General features: G+C 34.4%; 1 protein-coding gene across 7 annotated transcripts in view; it reads left to right on the top strand.

The window, feature by feature from the left end:
- The window catches only part of SENP7 (SUMO specific peptidase 7), a 153,597-nt gene that overhangs the window by 124,576 nt on the left and 13,516 nt on the right, over positions 1 to 15,505 (top strand). For all 7 annotated transcript variants that reach the window (XM_060010567.1, XM_060010566.1, XM_060010570.1 and 4 more), the window contains 5 exons: positions 280 to 313; positions 7,296 to 7,475; positions 8,669 to 8,931; positions 10,644 to 10,777; positions 12,190 to 12,306. In XM_060010567.1, coding sequence (XP_059866550.1) covers positions 280 to 313; positions 7,296 to 7,475; positions 8,669 to 8,931; positions 10,644 to 10,777; positions 12,190 to 12,306 — 728 coding nt within the window. The remainder of the gene's footprint in view (positions 1 to 279; positions 314 to 7,295; positions 7,476 to 8,668; positions 8,932 to 10,643; positions 10,778 to 12,189; positions 12,307 to 15,505) is intronic.

Genomic DNA, 15,505 nt, shown 5'->3' with positions numbered 1-15,505 from the left:
CAGGAAACATTTTTGAAAAGTGTATTAAGTAAAGTCTTACTGGCTTTTATAAATGAGCATATTGAGAATTAAATTACTTGCACAGGGTTCTTAAACTTCCATAAAACTAAGTCTTTACAGTGAAACATCTTTTTGGTTTATTGAGAAAAAGGCTTAAGGCTTTTAGTATAGACTTTGATTATGTACTTGTGGTTTAAAAAAGAAAAAAATTTTGAAAAATTTGAATAGTAACACATCTTGAGTGGTAACTCGTATTTTGCTTCTTTATTTTCCCTTTAGTTCACGACAAAGTATATTAAGATCCCATTTCAAGGTAAGCTATCATTGTCTTATGACATCTTTTCACTGTAATTTTGAGTATAAAATAATTGGTCAGCAAAAATTCTGAGATATTTCTGCAATTAGTTTTTCATACTTTTTTCCAGTGTAGAATTTATGTAAAAATAAGATTAATAATATGTTTCAATTTAACACTTTTTAGCAGCTTCAAAATGAGTTAAATGTTTTATAACACTTAAAATATACTATTTTTATACTGTTGTTTTAATGACTTCAAGTAATATGAAGGGACTCATGGCAATTTCTTGGGATTAACAAAAGTAGTTTTGATAGCAAGATTTTTGATATATAAAAATGGATGAAAATAGAAACTAAGTAAAGAAGTATAAGGAAAATTTTTAGTGTTGCACACAAACATGTAAAATGGTTTTGTGTAGGGATTAAGAGAGATTTAAACAGGCAGAACTGTTTCTTATCTGAGTAAGGCAATGTGGATTGGAAAATGGACCTATAATTTGTAGACTCAAACAAGTTTCTCATTCTCTTTCCAAATAAAAAACCTGTCAGAATAAATACCATTAAGAGAACAAATAATAAGCAACAGAGAATAGTCTCTTTAGAGAATGAATTATGAGAAGGATGAACAAAAACAATATATACAAATAGCACTTCAGAAATGAACTGGGGAAGAGGAAACCTGTGTTTCCCAGTTCAGAAGTGAACTGGGGAAGACCGAAGATGAGATTGAAATAACTTTAGTTGGACTCCCCAGATACCCATGTACAGAATCCACAACTGTATGTTATAATAATGAATCTAATGATTAGGAAGCTACTATAAATAGTAAGAATATGTAAGGCATATATAATATATAAAAATAAATATACTGATATTCCTAATTAGGAAATTTTAATAAGTTATTGTGGAATAATATAATATTAGCTATTTAAAGAAACCAAGGCCTGTGATTCAAGAGGAAATAACTTCATAAAAATAGTGCTATAATCTGTAGATAAAGACCTGGGTAACAGAGCTACCTCTCAATTTCTTTTTCTTTAATAGAGGTATAAATTATGTACAACATTATATTAATTTCAGGTGTACAACATTATGATTCGATATTTGTATATATTGCAAAATGATTCCCCCAATAAGTCAAGTTAACATCCATCCCCATACATAGTTACAAAAATTTTTTTGTGTGTGATGAGGACTTTTAAGATCTATGCAATAGGTCTTAAATATGCAATACAGTATTATTAACAATAGTCACCATGTGCTGTACATTATATTCTCACTGCTTATTTATTTTATAATTGGAAATTTATATCTTTTGATCTCCTTCTGTCATTTCGTCCACCCCCTGCTTCTGGCAACTACCAATCTGATCTCTGTATCTATGAGCTTTTTTTTTTTTTTTTTAAAGATTCCACCTATAAGTTATGTCATAGGGTATTTGTCTTTCTCTGGCTTATTTCGCTTACTTAGCATAATGCCCTCAAGGCATGTTGTTGCAAATGGTAAGATTTCGTTCCTTTTTTTTTTTTTTTTTTTTTTTGGTCAGAACAGTATTCCATTGTATATATATCACATATTATTTAGCACATATTCATTCATCCATTGATGGACACTTAGGTTTTTTCCATATCTTGGCTATTGTGAATAATGCTGCAGTTAACATGGGAGTGCATATATATTTTTTCTAATTAGTGTTTTCCTTTCCTTTGCATAAATATGCAGAAGTGGAGTTGCTGGATCATTAAAAAAATATTTTTGAGAACGCTCTGTTTTCCATAGTGGCTGCACCAGTTTACATTCCCACCAACAGTGCACAAGTGCACAAGAGTTCCTTGTTACCACATCCTTGCCAATACTCATTATTTCTTTTCTTTTTGTTAATAGCCATTCTAATAGGTGTGAGGTGGTATATCATAGTGGTTTTGATTTTCATTTCTGTGACGAGTAGCAGTGTTGACCACCTTTTTGTGTACCTGTTGGCCATCTGTATGTTTTCCTTGGAAAAATGTCTTTTCAGTGTCTCTGCCTTTTTTTCAGTCAGATTGTTTGGGGTTTTTTTGCTGTTGAGTTGTATGAGTTCATTATATATTTTGGATTTTAACCCCTTATCAGATATGTGGCTTGCAAATATTTTCTCTCATTCAGTAGGTTGCCTTTTAATTTTGTTGATGATTTCCTTTGCCATGTAGAAGCTTTGTAGTTTGATGTAGTCCCACTACATCTAACTAAAATCTATAGGTAAAAACCTTTGTAATGGAGCTACCTCTCAAATTCTTATGATACAAACAAACATCAAAAATGATACTTTAGGTTTTCATCGTTAATATTTTGTGCTTTGTTTCAAATGTTGCTTTCTTTATAGCTTTTCTATCCCAAATGAATATATATAAATATATATATATATATTTTTTTAAAATATTTTTTTGGCCACACTGCACAGCATGTGGGATCTTAGTTCCCTGACCAGGGATCTAACCCAGGCCCCTCGCATTGGAAGTGTGGAGTCTTAACCACTGGACTGCCAGGGAAGTTCGCAAATTATTATTTTTTTTTGACATCTTTATTGGAGTATAATTGCTTTACAAGGTGTGTTAGTTTCTGCTTTATAACAAAGTGAATCAGCTCCAAATGATCTTTAAAAGGTGATTTTAATTAAAAATTTTGGAAAAATACTCTTGTCAGTGGTAATGGGTTTACGATTTTATAATGGAAGAGGAAAATATTAGCTTCTTCAAATCCTGTCTGTGCTAAATTCCCATATAAAAAAATTTTTTTTTTTTTAAACAAGGCATGCAGGGACTTCCCTGGTGGCGCAGTGATTAAGACGCTCTCAATACAGGGGGCCTGGGTTCGATCCCTGGCCAAAGAACTAGATCCCACATGCATACTGCAGCTAAGAGTTCTCATGCTGCAGCTAAGGAGCCGACGAGCCACAACTAAGGAGCCCACATGCCGCAACTAAGGAGCAGGAGAGCTGCAACTAAGGAGTCCGCCTACTGCAACTAAGACCCGGTGCAACCAATAAATAAATAAAACAAGGCATGCATGTGAAAGGTTTTTGTAGGTGGGGAAATCTAGGGGTCTAAGTGTTTATTTTTCTGCAGCAGCTGTGGGAAAAATTTGATTTATTCATATTTATATTAGCTCTTAATTATGTTTGGCTGTGGCTTAAAGAAAATAGTTTATTTTTTATTCACATTTAAGAATGCCAGAGGTGGACTGAACAGGGCTGATATGATGTTTATTTGGTCATCAGAGGCCCAGACTCCTTTCATTTTCTTACTCTGTCATCCCTGACACATGACTTTCATCCTCTAGTTTGTCTCATGGTCCATATGGCTGCTCATACTCCAGCCATCGTGTTTGTTTTTTTTAAAATAAATTTGTTCATTTATTTATTTTTGGCTGCGTTGGATCTTCATTGCTGCGCGCGGGCTTTCTCTAGTTGCAGCGAGTGGGGGCTTCTCTTCATTGCAGTGCGCGGACTTCTCATTGTGGTGGCTTCTCTTTTTGTGGAGCACGGGCTGTAGGCGCATGGGCTTCAGTAGTTGTGGCACGCAGGCTCAGTAGTTGTAGCTTGTGGGCTGTAGAGCGCAGGCTCAGTAGTTGTGGCGCACAGGCTTAGTTGCTCTGTGGCATGTGGGATCTTCCCAGACCAGGGACCGAACCCATGTTCCCTGAATTGGCAGGTGGATTCTTAACCACTGTGCCACCAGGGAAGTCCAGCCATCATGTTGTAATGTTCCAGGTAGAGAGCAGGAGGAAAGGAAAAATGGTAGAAAGAATACATACCACCTATCTCTTTCCCTTTTAAGGAGTCTTCTTGGGTGTGCATACCACCTAACCTTCTGCTTATATTTTCTTAGCTAGAATGTAGTCAAATGACCACTCATCTATTTGCAAAGGGAGCTAGGAAATAGAGTTTTTAAGAGGTGGTATCTTGCTTCCTCATAAAATTAGGGTCCTGTTACTAAAATCCCTAACAGTAGCTAGGAGAAATGATAGGCAACTCCTGCTTTCAGTGTCTGTCATAGCCCTGTAACAGAATAAACTAAATATTTTGGGAAAATTTGTTAATGAGGTAAATTTTTCTTGTGATGGTGTTAAATGCCCCCTGGCTTTTCTTCTTCTTTTTTTTTTGTGGTGCGCGGGCCTCTCACTGTTGTGGCCTCTCCTGTTGCGGAGCACAGGCTCCGGACACGCAGGCTCAGTGGCCATGGCTCATGGGCCCAGCCGCTCCACGGCATGTGGGATCTTCCCGGACCAGGGCACGAACCCGTGTCCCCTGCATCGGCAGGCGGACTCTCAACCACTGCGCCACCAGGGAAGCCGCCCCCGGCTTTTTTAAGGGAATCTTTTTAAAGCAGCCCTCCTAAAGAATATTTAACTTTCATATTAAGAGCTTGGAACATTTGGATTAGTGATAACTATCTAGATTTCACAGAAATAGTATCAACTATTTGGGGCTGTGAGCTGCATGAGGAAGAAATGCTGAGAAGTTTTTCTGAAGGTTCTCACTCTTAACTTTTAACTTAATCTGTCTGTCTTTGCTGCCAGTTTCATTGACAGTTTTCAGAATGGAGGAGTTACAGTGTTCATAGACTGGAAGAATGAATATTGTTAAAATGTCCATATTACCCAGAGCGTTCTACAGCACTGTAATCCCTGTCAAAGTTCTAATGGAGTCTTTCACAGAATCTAATGGAGTCTTTCACAGAAATAGAAAAAAAAAATCCTAAAATTTGTATGGAACAACAAAAGACCCCAAATACCCAAAGCAGTCCTGAGAAGAACACAACTGGAGGCACCACACATCCTGATTTCAAATTGTATTACAAAGCTATAGTAATCAAAAGAGTATGATATAGGCATAAAACACACACAGAGATCAATGGAACAGAACTGAGAGCCCAGAAATAAACCCACATATATATGGTAAATTAATTTTCAACAAAGGAGCCAAGAATATACAATAGGGAAAGGATAGTTTCTTCAATAAATGGTGTTGAGAAAGCTGGACAGCCACATGCAAAGGAATGAAACTGGACCTCTACCTCTACTATATACAGAAATCAACTCAAAATGGTTTAATAACTTAAATGTATGACCGGAAACCATAAAACTCCTAGAAGAAAACATAGGAGGTAAGCTCCTTGACATTGGTCTTGGCAGTTTTTTGCATCTGACAGCAAAAGCAAAGGCAACAAAAGCAAAAATAAACAAGTTGAACTACATCAAACTAAAAAGCTTCTGCACAACAAAGGAAACCTTTAACAAAATGAAAAGACAACCTACTAAATGGGAGAAAATATTTGCAAATCGTATATCTGATAAGGGGTTAATACCCAAAATATACAAAGAACTCATACAATTCAACATCAAAAAAACAAACAACCCTATTAAAAAATGGGCAGAGGACCTGAATAGACATTTTTCCAAAGGAGACATACAGATGACCAATAGACACATGAAAAGATGCTCAACATCACTGATTGTCAGTGAAATGCCAATTGTCAGCGAGATACCACCTCATACTGGTCAGAATGTCTATCATCAAAAAGACAGTAGATAACAAGTGCCGGAAAGGATGTGGAGAAAAGGGAAACCTCTTCCACTGTTGGCACACATTAGGATTGTAAGTTGATGCAGCCACTATGGAAAACAGTATGGAGGTTGGTCAAAAAATTAAAAATAGAACTGCCATGCGATCCAGCAATTTCACTTCAGGGTATTTACTCAAAGAAAACAAAACAGTAATTTGAAAAAGTACATGTACCCCAGTGTTCATTGCAGCATTGTTCACAATAGCCAAGGTGTGAAAATAACATAAATGTCCTCTAATAGATGAATGGATGAAGATGTGTTTTTTATATATATATATGTATATATACAATGGAATATTACTCAACCATTATAAAAATGAAATCTTGCCATTTGTGACAACATGGATGGATCTAGAGGGTATTATGCTAAGTGAAATAAGTCAGACAAAGACAAATACAGTATGATCTCACTTGTATGTAGAATCTGAAAACAAAAGGGAAGGAGACTCAAAGATAAAGAAAAAAAGCAGCTGGTTGCCATAGAGGAGGGTGGTGGGGAGTTGGGAGAAATAAGTGGAAAGGATTAAGAGGTATAAGCCTCCACTTATAAAATAAATAAGCAACGGCAATGTAATATACAACATAAGGAGTATGGTCAGTAATATTGTAATACCTTTGTATGGGGACAGATGGTTACTAGACTTACCATAGTAATCATTTTATAATGTATGCAAATATCAAATCATTATGTAGTAATGTGAAACTAACATTATATGTCAACTATATTTCAATTTAAAAAAGGCGTACAAATCAAAAACAAAGAAAGAAAAAGGAGCCACTAAATAGAGAGTAAAAGAAGAGGGAAGGTAGGTTAGAATAGGACATGACAGGATAGGAAGAGAGGAAGTCAGGAGGCGCCACCAAAAAAATTGCATCCTAGACCTTTCAGAAGCTCATATGACTCTGGGGAATCTTTGGGTAATGGCTGGTCTGTGTAGTGGAATGCAGATGTTTGAGGAGAAGAAAAATAGGCGTTAAGTGGCTTATGATAGCATTTGCAGTCTTGGTTGATAGTATTAACCAAGATAGAATTATATAGTTTTTTCAGTTATACTATGCTTAGTTTTCTGCATTGATAAGATAGTCCGAGATCATATAGTATGAGAGGCTAAATTCCTACATTTAATTATCACTTAAAAATTGTTTGGCCCTTTCTAATTTTTTTTTTAAATTTTTTACACCCTTTCTAATTTATGTGATCTTTTTTACTGTAATAATCCTGTTTAGGTATTTCAGCCAAGTTTACTGAAATGTACTGGAAATGATATTTTTGAAAAACCTTGCATATAATTCTTTTTAAAAAATACATTGTGTTAAAGAGGAGTCATACAGTGCATATGGAGTGTATTCCTAAATAGATTAATTTATTACCTTGTTATCTTTTATTTATTACAGTGTCCCTGCATGAGATTTCATTGCTAGTGGATACTACACATTTAAAGCGGTTTGGGTTATGGAAAAATAAAGATGATGATCACAGTAAAAGAAGTCATGCTATCCTCTTTCTTTGGGTCTCCTCAAATTATCTTCAAGAGATTCAGACCCAATTAGAAAACTCTATGTTAAGCCAGCAATGTGAGTATAAAAAGATTTCTAAATTTCAGGATAATCTGAGAAGTCCTATAAATAAAGTAATTTTCCTCTAAAATAATTTAGTAGAATGTAATTATTTCATTGAATTGAAATAAGTTCATTGAATTCAAAATAATTTATCCCTTGATATTACATAAGATACTTTATTCATTTAATTTCTCCTTTTAATTTTACTCAACCGATTAAAATTATCTTCTAAAATAAAAGGACTACCTTACCTTTTAGTCACTTGACATCCTTGGCTACCTGTCTTAAGAGTTTCTTGCCCTTATTTCATAATGAACTGTGACAGAACTAATCAGTGGCAAAGTCAAATAAAATACAGAAGTCTTTATCTTCAACATTTTCTATAGTTTCTAAAAAAGATAAATCAGTTTATTTACTTATGTATCATTTTTCTAAGACTGGGTTGAATACTTTTCTGGTCCTCCCATAACACTTATCTATCAATATATAGTATCTTGAGATATTTCCCAACTTTGTTTAGTTTCCAGCTCCTAAAGGAGTCTGGTTTAGAATTGGGTAAATCAAATTGGTAAATTTCTTTCTTATCTCTTTAATCTCTCTGCCATTTCCCCTCCTACTCCCTTGCACATTAAAGATGTTAAGTAGTGAACTAAATTTTATGTCTTTAAAATTACTTATTTTGCTGTCCTCATTACTTCCAAATTAATTGGGAAAATTCATGATTAAATAGCAGAGAAGTTGGAAAAATACACAAGCCATTTATAATCATTATGGGAGGAGAGAATGTCATTTGATGAGAGAAAATGATTTTGAAGGAAGTGTTTGAATGGAAATTGTTTTAATTGGTAGATTTGATATATGAAGAGGGCTAGAGAAAAACAATTGCTTAGTCATCATTCATTTACTTATTCATACATTCATTAACAAACATTTAAGAGCACCTAGTAAATGCCAGGTACTGGAGATGCAGCAGTCAATACCATTGTGGAGTTTGTATTCTAATGTAGTAGGAGTCTAAAAATTGTGAGTTTTGGTTATAGGTTACTAATGTCCTGTTTTGGGATTTAATTTGCCTGGGTTATTAACTAACATACAAAATAGTTTGTTGAGTTGTATACCAACCTTATTGTTACTAATAATTATTTTAATTATAATCCCTTTGAAAAATAACACTACTGATAAAAACTGATTTCTTTTTTCTTTCATAGCAAAATCCACTGAATTCATTTTCCTTGAGCTACACAGTTCTATTTCACAGAGAGAAGAATTGAAATTGCAAGACATTATGACAGAAATAAGTACAGCCAATGGAGAATTAGAGCTTTCTTATCCACTGTCTTGGGTTCAAGCACTTCCTTTATTTCAGAACCTCTCTTCAAAAGAAAGCTCTTTTATTCATTATTACTGTGCTTCAACTTGTTCTTTCCCTGTTGCTACTGCTGAAGAAATGAAGATGAAATCAATATCTCAGGTTAGCATATGATTAATATAATTAGTGAGGGGGAGGGAGGCAGTTCGATAAAAATTCTTTTTTTGAAATGAGCATGATTTCAGAATGCTGTGTTTTGTCAAAAGAGCACAGGAACCAACCTAAAGGAACTCCCAGTGCCAGAGCTGGAACAGTTAGATCAACAAAATCAGTAATGATAGCCTGTGATTATTATGAAAAAATAAGATATAATGCCAATTAATCTATATTGATACAAATAAATAACTGAATGGATGAATGAAAACATAAAAAAAGATGGGTAAGGGACAATTCTTTCTTAGAAAAGTGTTGCAATTAATAAATGTAAAAGGAACAAGAGAAATATAAAACCACCTCTAGAAAAATCATAGTTATGATTGTTGCAGGTAAGGTCCACAGAGGGATGCTAAATTTAATGGATGAAAACTTAAGGGAAAACAGGATATGTGTACAATATCAATCTCTCACCCCAAATATTAATTAATTACAAAAAAGAAGTAACTTTTTTTTCTCCACTGTAGTAACTTACAGTGGAGAAACCTTGCAGACATCACCTTAACCCAAGTGATTGAAGTTAACATTACCAGTAGTAAGATATATTGACCTAATGTACCTGTCACATCATGCACGGAGAAGAGTACATCATTTCTGTGGTGTTCTTCTCAATACTGTATAACCTCAGTCTAATTGTGAGAAAAATCAGACAAACCCAGTTACAAAGTAACTGACCAGCAGTCTTAAAAAATATCAAGGTCATGAAAGACAAGGAAAGATTGAGGAATTGTAGGATCCTGAAACAAAAGAAATTTGTTAGCGGAAAAACTAGTAAAATCAGAATAAAGTTTGTAGTTTAGTTTGTAGTATGATACCAACATTAATTTCTTAGTTTTAATAATTGTACTGTGGTTTAAAAAGATGTTAATATTAGGGGGATCTGTGAGAGGCTTATTTGTTTTTTGCAATTCTTTTATCAATATAAGTCTAAAATTATCTTGGAACAATTAATGGTAAGTTTTAAAATACTGTGTTTATTTTTATAGAAGGTCGCTAATACACATGTGGCTTGTGTATCTCTGCCAAATACCTCTAGAAAGAAAAGCATTTATTAAGTTTGCTCTGACATGGGCGTGTGCACACACTCACATACACACACACACACACACACTCATGTGGGTTTGGTCTGGGGCTAAGCTGGTTTTTTAAAGGTCTGTAGAAAGCCACATTAGTGGAAGTCAAGATGTAAGCCTTCACCACTGTCTTTTGCATAATGTTGTAAAAATTTTGCCTGGTAATTACATTGTATATACAAATTTGTATCATAGTTTTCCATTTAATAATAAAATATCAATTTCTGTTCTTATAAACTCTTCAGTCTCTCATTTAAATTTTTTCCTACTACCTATCACCTCTTTTGTTCATTTTGAACAAAATGAATACTGTTTTCAGATTCCTAAGTTAATTATAAAGCCAGACCTGTAAGTAACACTTCAGGTTAAACTTTGATCATTGTATAGTATCTTTTGATCCAAAGTATTATTTTGATTTAGTTATATCTTTATAGAAATTCTAAGAGTATATATATAACTCATTGGTATGTATCAATATTTCTTTTAGTCACATTTTCTCTTACCAGTCTAACTTTTGACTTTGTCCTTTTGAGAGTTAATACGTGTTTGTGCACATATAAGACCTTTTTCTTTGCCATTTTCTGTCAGCCCTCAAATACAGATACAGCCAAGCCTACTTACACCTTACTGCAGAAGCAAAGTAGTGGTTGCTACTCACTTTCTATTACATTGAATCCAGATGAAGAATGGCGAGAAGTCAGGCCCACTGGACCTGTTCAGAAGTATGTACTGTGTCATATCCCGTTTGTAATAGGTGGGCAAATTAGTAGTTTTCATTCACATTGCTGATTTTAAGTACTTTTCCTTTTTAAATGTTTTGAGTTTTACTTTCTTGCTGACAGTTAATAATAGAAATAATTATTAAAAAGTTAAAAAAATTATTAAGAAAACAATCAATGCCATTTCATTTAGTTTTATGTTAATAAGACAGAAATGGTAGCCAAGATGTCAAATGTGGTAAGATTAAAGCATTTATTGAAAATATTTGAATAGAAGAGTATGGTTTTTAAGAATGTGTATTCCATATCTGAATATATAATAGGGAAAGTGAAATTGCTTATTAATGTGTGCCTCAATTTAGGGTACTTTATCAGAACTTCCCTTTCAGAAGTACTTCTTTGTTCGTGTTTCGTCTTTTATATGTCTTCTCATGGTGGTAAGGCAGCATAAGGGAGTCTGTGCACTTGAGAGTGATTTCTATTCCTCTTCAAGATTCCTTTTCTCTGTTAAAAAAAGAAAAAAAACAAAGGAAAGCACAGGATAGGGAAATAGCCAATAAAATAGTAACTTTCATTTTAGCCCTTAAAATTTTCCTGTGTTATTTCATTTAGGTGCCACGGTTACCAAGATTAAATCAACTGCAGATGATTCTTATCTTCTTGAATCTTTCTAGTTCAACAAGTACATATTATACCTTTATTATTGACTGTAGTTGTGCAATGAGTACCACCCTGTCTGTTCCAAGATTATAGTCAGAACTCACAACTGCTCTTATGTCTGAGCTTTAAGAGAGGGTGCCAAAGGAAAAATGCCTAATTAGTTGTCATTTTGTTTTCCATTTCTTTCTGGTTGTGCTCTAATTATTTATATCCTTTATGTTCTCTTTAAGTTATGCATCGTAAGCACTTTTTTATGGGAAACTTGCCTCCTAAGCTCCCACGGTAATTCTTCATTGTCCAGCTGCTGGTGTAGACTAGCCACCAGTAGGAGAGCATTGTTTTTGACCGTTGACTCTTTTAGTCTTGGGGATTCAAACTTAGCATTGGAAACTGGAGTGTAGGAGAATCTTCTATGGTTTATTACTTCATTTTGTTGAAAGTTAAAAATTGTACAGAAGAGAGACATCCTCAACGGTATTGTCATTGACTGTGAGATAACCTATTGATTAGACAAATACTGAGACTAGCCCACATGGGAAGGATTGGAAATGAAAAGATACTCAATGAGAGTACTATTAGTAGCTTGTGAAAACAAAGGAAGGAAAATATAATTGCTTGTATCATGTCAAATATTTTTTACCCTACACATTTTAGTTATTGAATGCTACTGCCCTGTTATTGTCCTATATAACAAATCCCTTTGACACTAGAGTTTTCAATATTAGTATATTATAATTTTATTTTTACTTTTTAAGGTTGATTGTATATCCTCCACCACCTACTAAAGGGGGCTTAGGAGTAACTAATGAAGATCTGGAGTGCTTAGAAGAAGGAGAGTTTCTTAATGATGTAATCATTGATTTCTACCTTAAGTAAGTACAATGATAAATGATCTTGTCATTTGTTTTACAGGTTTTGATGTGACTATTAAATATCTTTATCTCTGAAGTATTTTAACTCTAGCTAAAAATAACCTGCCAAAATTTCAGATTTGAAAATTTTTGTCTACCGAAGTTTTCTGGTGCTAATTCAGTTTCATTCCTTTACTTCCCATAGATACTATATACTTCAGAAGAGTTACTGTTGTTTTGTTTTATTTGTTTTCGTTTTTCCTTGCTATTGATTGATACTTCTTTTTAGATTTTATTTATTTATTTTTGGCTGTGTTGGGTCTTCGTTGCTGCGCATGGGCTTTCTCTAGTTGCGGCGAGAGGGGGCTACTCTTCGTTGCAGTGTGCGGGCTTCTCATTGAGGTGGCTTCTCTTGTTGCAGAGCACGGGGTCTAGGCGCATTGGCTTCAGTAGTTGTGGCACTCAGGCTTAGGAGTTGTGGCTCACAGGCTCTAGAACACAGGCTCAGTAGTTGTGGCGCATGGGCTTCGTTGCTCCATGGCATGTGGGATCTTCCCGGACCGGGGCTCAAACCCATGTCCCTTGCATTGGCAGGCAGATTCTTAACCACTGCGCCACCAGGGAAGTCCCTGACTGATACTTCTTGGACTATAGTATTATTATAGTGAAGGAAGTACTTATATAATTACAGATCACTTTGGGAACCAGAAAGAAACAACTCTGTAGTTCTCTATTGTGTCTTTAAGTGCTGTAAAAGTTAGCTGTCATTTTAAAAATCCATATACTATTCCATTAAAAATAGTTTTCAACTTTTTATATAGCCAAGCTGAAGGAATGTGTAAGAAAGAAACTTTCATGCAGTGGTAATTTGTCTCTAGCCCTCATTTTGTACTCTATCCCTATCCCTACATTTCTAACATTTCAAGATGTCTCCTAATTATTTCACTGACCCTTCCCAAACCAATTTATTATTATCATATTATTTCAGCCCTATTGTTTTACTAAGAGTGCTATCCTTATTCTACTAAGGATAGGCTCAAAAATCTCACGTTATTGTCTACTCTTCATCTTGGACATTGTAGATTTAATCTCTAGAAGTTCTGTTTGGATCTTTTTTATATCTTTCATGTCTCTAACTTTTTGAACATATGGAATATAATTATTATATAACAACTGTTTTAATGTCTTTTTCTACTTATTCTAGTGTCCTTGTCAGTTCTGGGTTGGTTTCAGTTGACTGATTTTTCTCTTCATTATGAGTGGTATTTTTTTTTCTTCTTTTTTGCATGTCTGGTGATTTTTTTACTGGGTGCTGGTATATTCCTATAAATATTCTTGAATTGTGTTTTGAGACAGATTATTTGGAAACAGTTTGATGCTTTTAAGGATCTTGCTTTTTAAGGTTTGTTAAGCGAGCCCAACAAATTAATCCCCACTATTGAGGAAAGACCCTTCTGAATACTCTACTCAGTGCTTCATGAATTATGAGGTTTTCCAGCCTGGCTGGTAGCAGCAGGCAGTATTCCCACAACCTGCGTGAATGCTGGGTACCATTCCCTCTACTTTTTTCAGATAGTTCTTTCCCCAGTCTTAGGTATTTTCCTTATGTACATGCAGTGATCAATATTCTGCTAAATTCTTGAGGAGGACTCTGCAGATGTCTGGAGTTCTCTGTCTATAGTGCTTTTTCTTTTCCAGTATTCTGATCTGCAAACTCTCGCTGCCTTAGTCTCTCCTGACTCTCAGCATCTCCTCAACTCAGGGAATCTGCCATGTTCCGCCTGGGTTATTCCCTTCTGTGCTGCAGCCTGGAAACTTATCAAGGCAGTAAGCTGAGGCAATTACGGAGCTCACCGTTTCTCAAGGGTCACTGTTCTTTGTTGCCTGATGTCCAGTGTTTTAAAAACTATTGTTTCATGTGTTTTGTCTGATTTTTTGCTTGTTTCAAATAGGAGTGTAAGTCTGATCCCTGTTATTCCATCTTGGCTGGGAGTAAAGTTTTCATTATCATTGACTCTTCACCCTCCCTTCCTTCTCTACATACTCAGTTGCCTGAGTAGTAGATTCGGTCTCTCAAATTTGTTTATTGTCTTTCTTTTGTCATCATGATCTTTTTAGTACTACTTATCTTACCTAAATTATTATTCTTTTAAAACAGTCTCCTTATATCCTTTGTCTCTGTTTTCCTATCTGTTAAGTATATTATTACCACCATTATTATTCTTTACTCCATGAATGCAATTCTCACTAGAAACTTTTATTAATTTCTTACTACCTGTCAAAATGAGTTCAAACACAGTCAGGCATTTGAGTGTCTTGATAATATGACACTAATTTGTCTTTTCTGCCATCTACTTATAACCCTGAACCTATTACATAGTCCAGCAAAACTGAATTATAAACAGTTTACTAAACAAAGCCCATCCTTATTCACTCTTTTGCCTTAATGCCATGTTACTCTTGCTTCGTGGAATATTCTTTTTATCTTAACCTGTTGAAATTTTATTCCTCTATCAAGCTTCCTCACAAGGGTTATCTTCTTGAAAACTTTTCCTGGTTTTAAACAGATATTATTAACTCTCATAATACCTTACTTGTATCTCTTTTATGGTTCATATAATATTTTGCCTTATTTTAAAGTTATTGGGTAGCATTATGATTATTTTCCTTCTAAAGGTTGAGCATCTTATATCTTACTTATTTTTGTATTCCTAAATAGTGTCAAATTTATATTTTGTGAGATGAATTGGATCATCTTTGATGTTAATTTTGATATGTTTTATTGGAATTAACTAATATAATTTTATTTCAAATTCAGTTCTAAGAGTATTTTTCTATACTTCCTTTTCACTGAACCTGCCTGTATCTCTGACTCTTTGACTTCTTTTCAGAGGGGATTCTACTTTATTTTTTAAACTACTTTCTATTTATTTTTAATATTGATGAATAACTTTCAAATAGGAAAGTGCACAAATTTTAAGTGTATAGCTCATGAATGTTCACATATGTGTGTACCCATGTTATCGCTATTCAGATTAAGGTAAAGAATACTTTACCTTAAGCAGCACACCAAAAGCATTCTGTGTGTCGCCTTCCACATAGTATACCCTCCACATAACCACATTAAAAAAAATTCAAGTTGTGTTTGTCTTTTATGTTTTTTTAAAAAAACAATCCCAAGATCATTTTTGGACCTTTATAAACTATTAACAATAGTAGA

The sequence above is a fragment of the Delphinus delphis genome, chromosome 4, assembly GCF_949987515.2.
Source record: "Delphinus delphis chromosome 4, mDelDel1.2, whole genome shotgun sequence".
NCBI classification, from domain to species: domain Eukaryota; kingdom Metazoa; phylum Chordata; class Mammalia; order Artiodactyla; family Delphinidae; genus Delphinus; species Delphinus delphis.
Note: the sequence above shows the minus strand (reverse complement) of the source record. Positions and strands in the feature narration are given on the sequence as shown.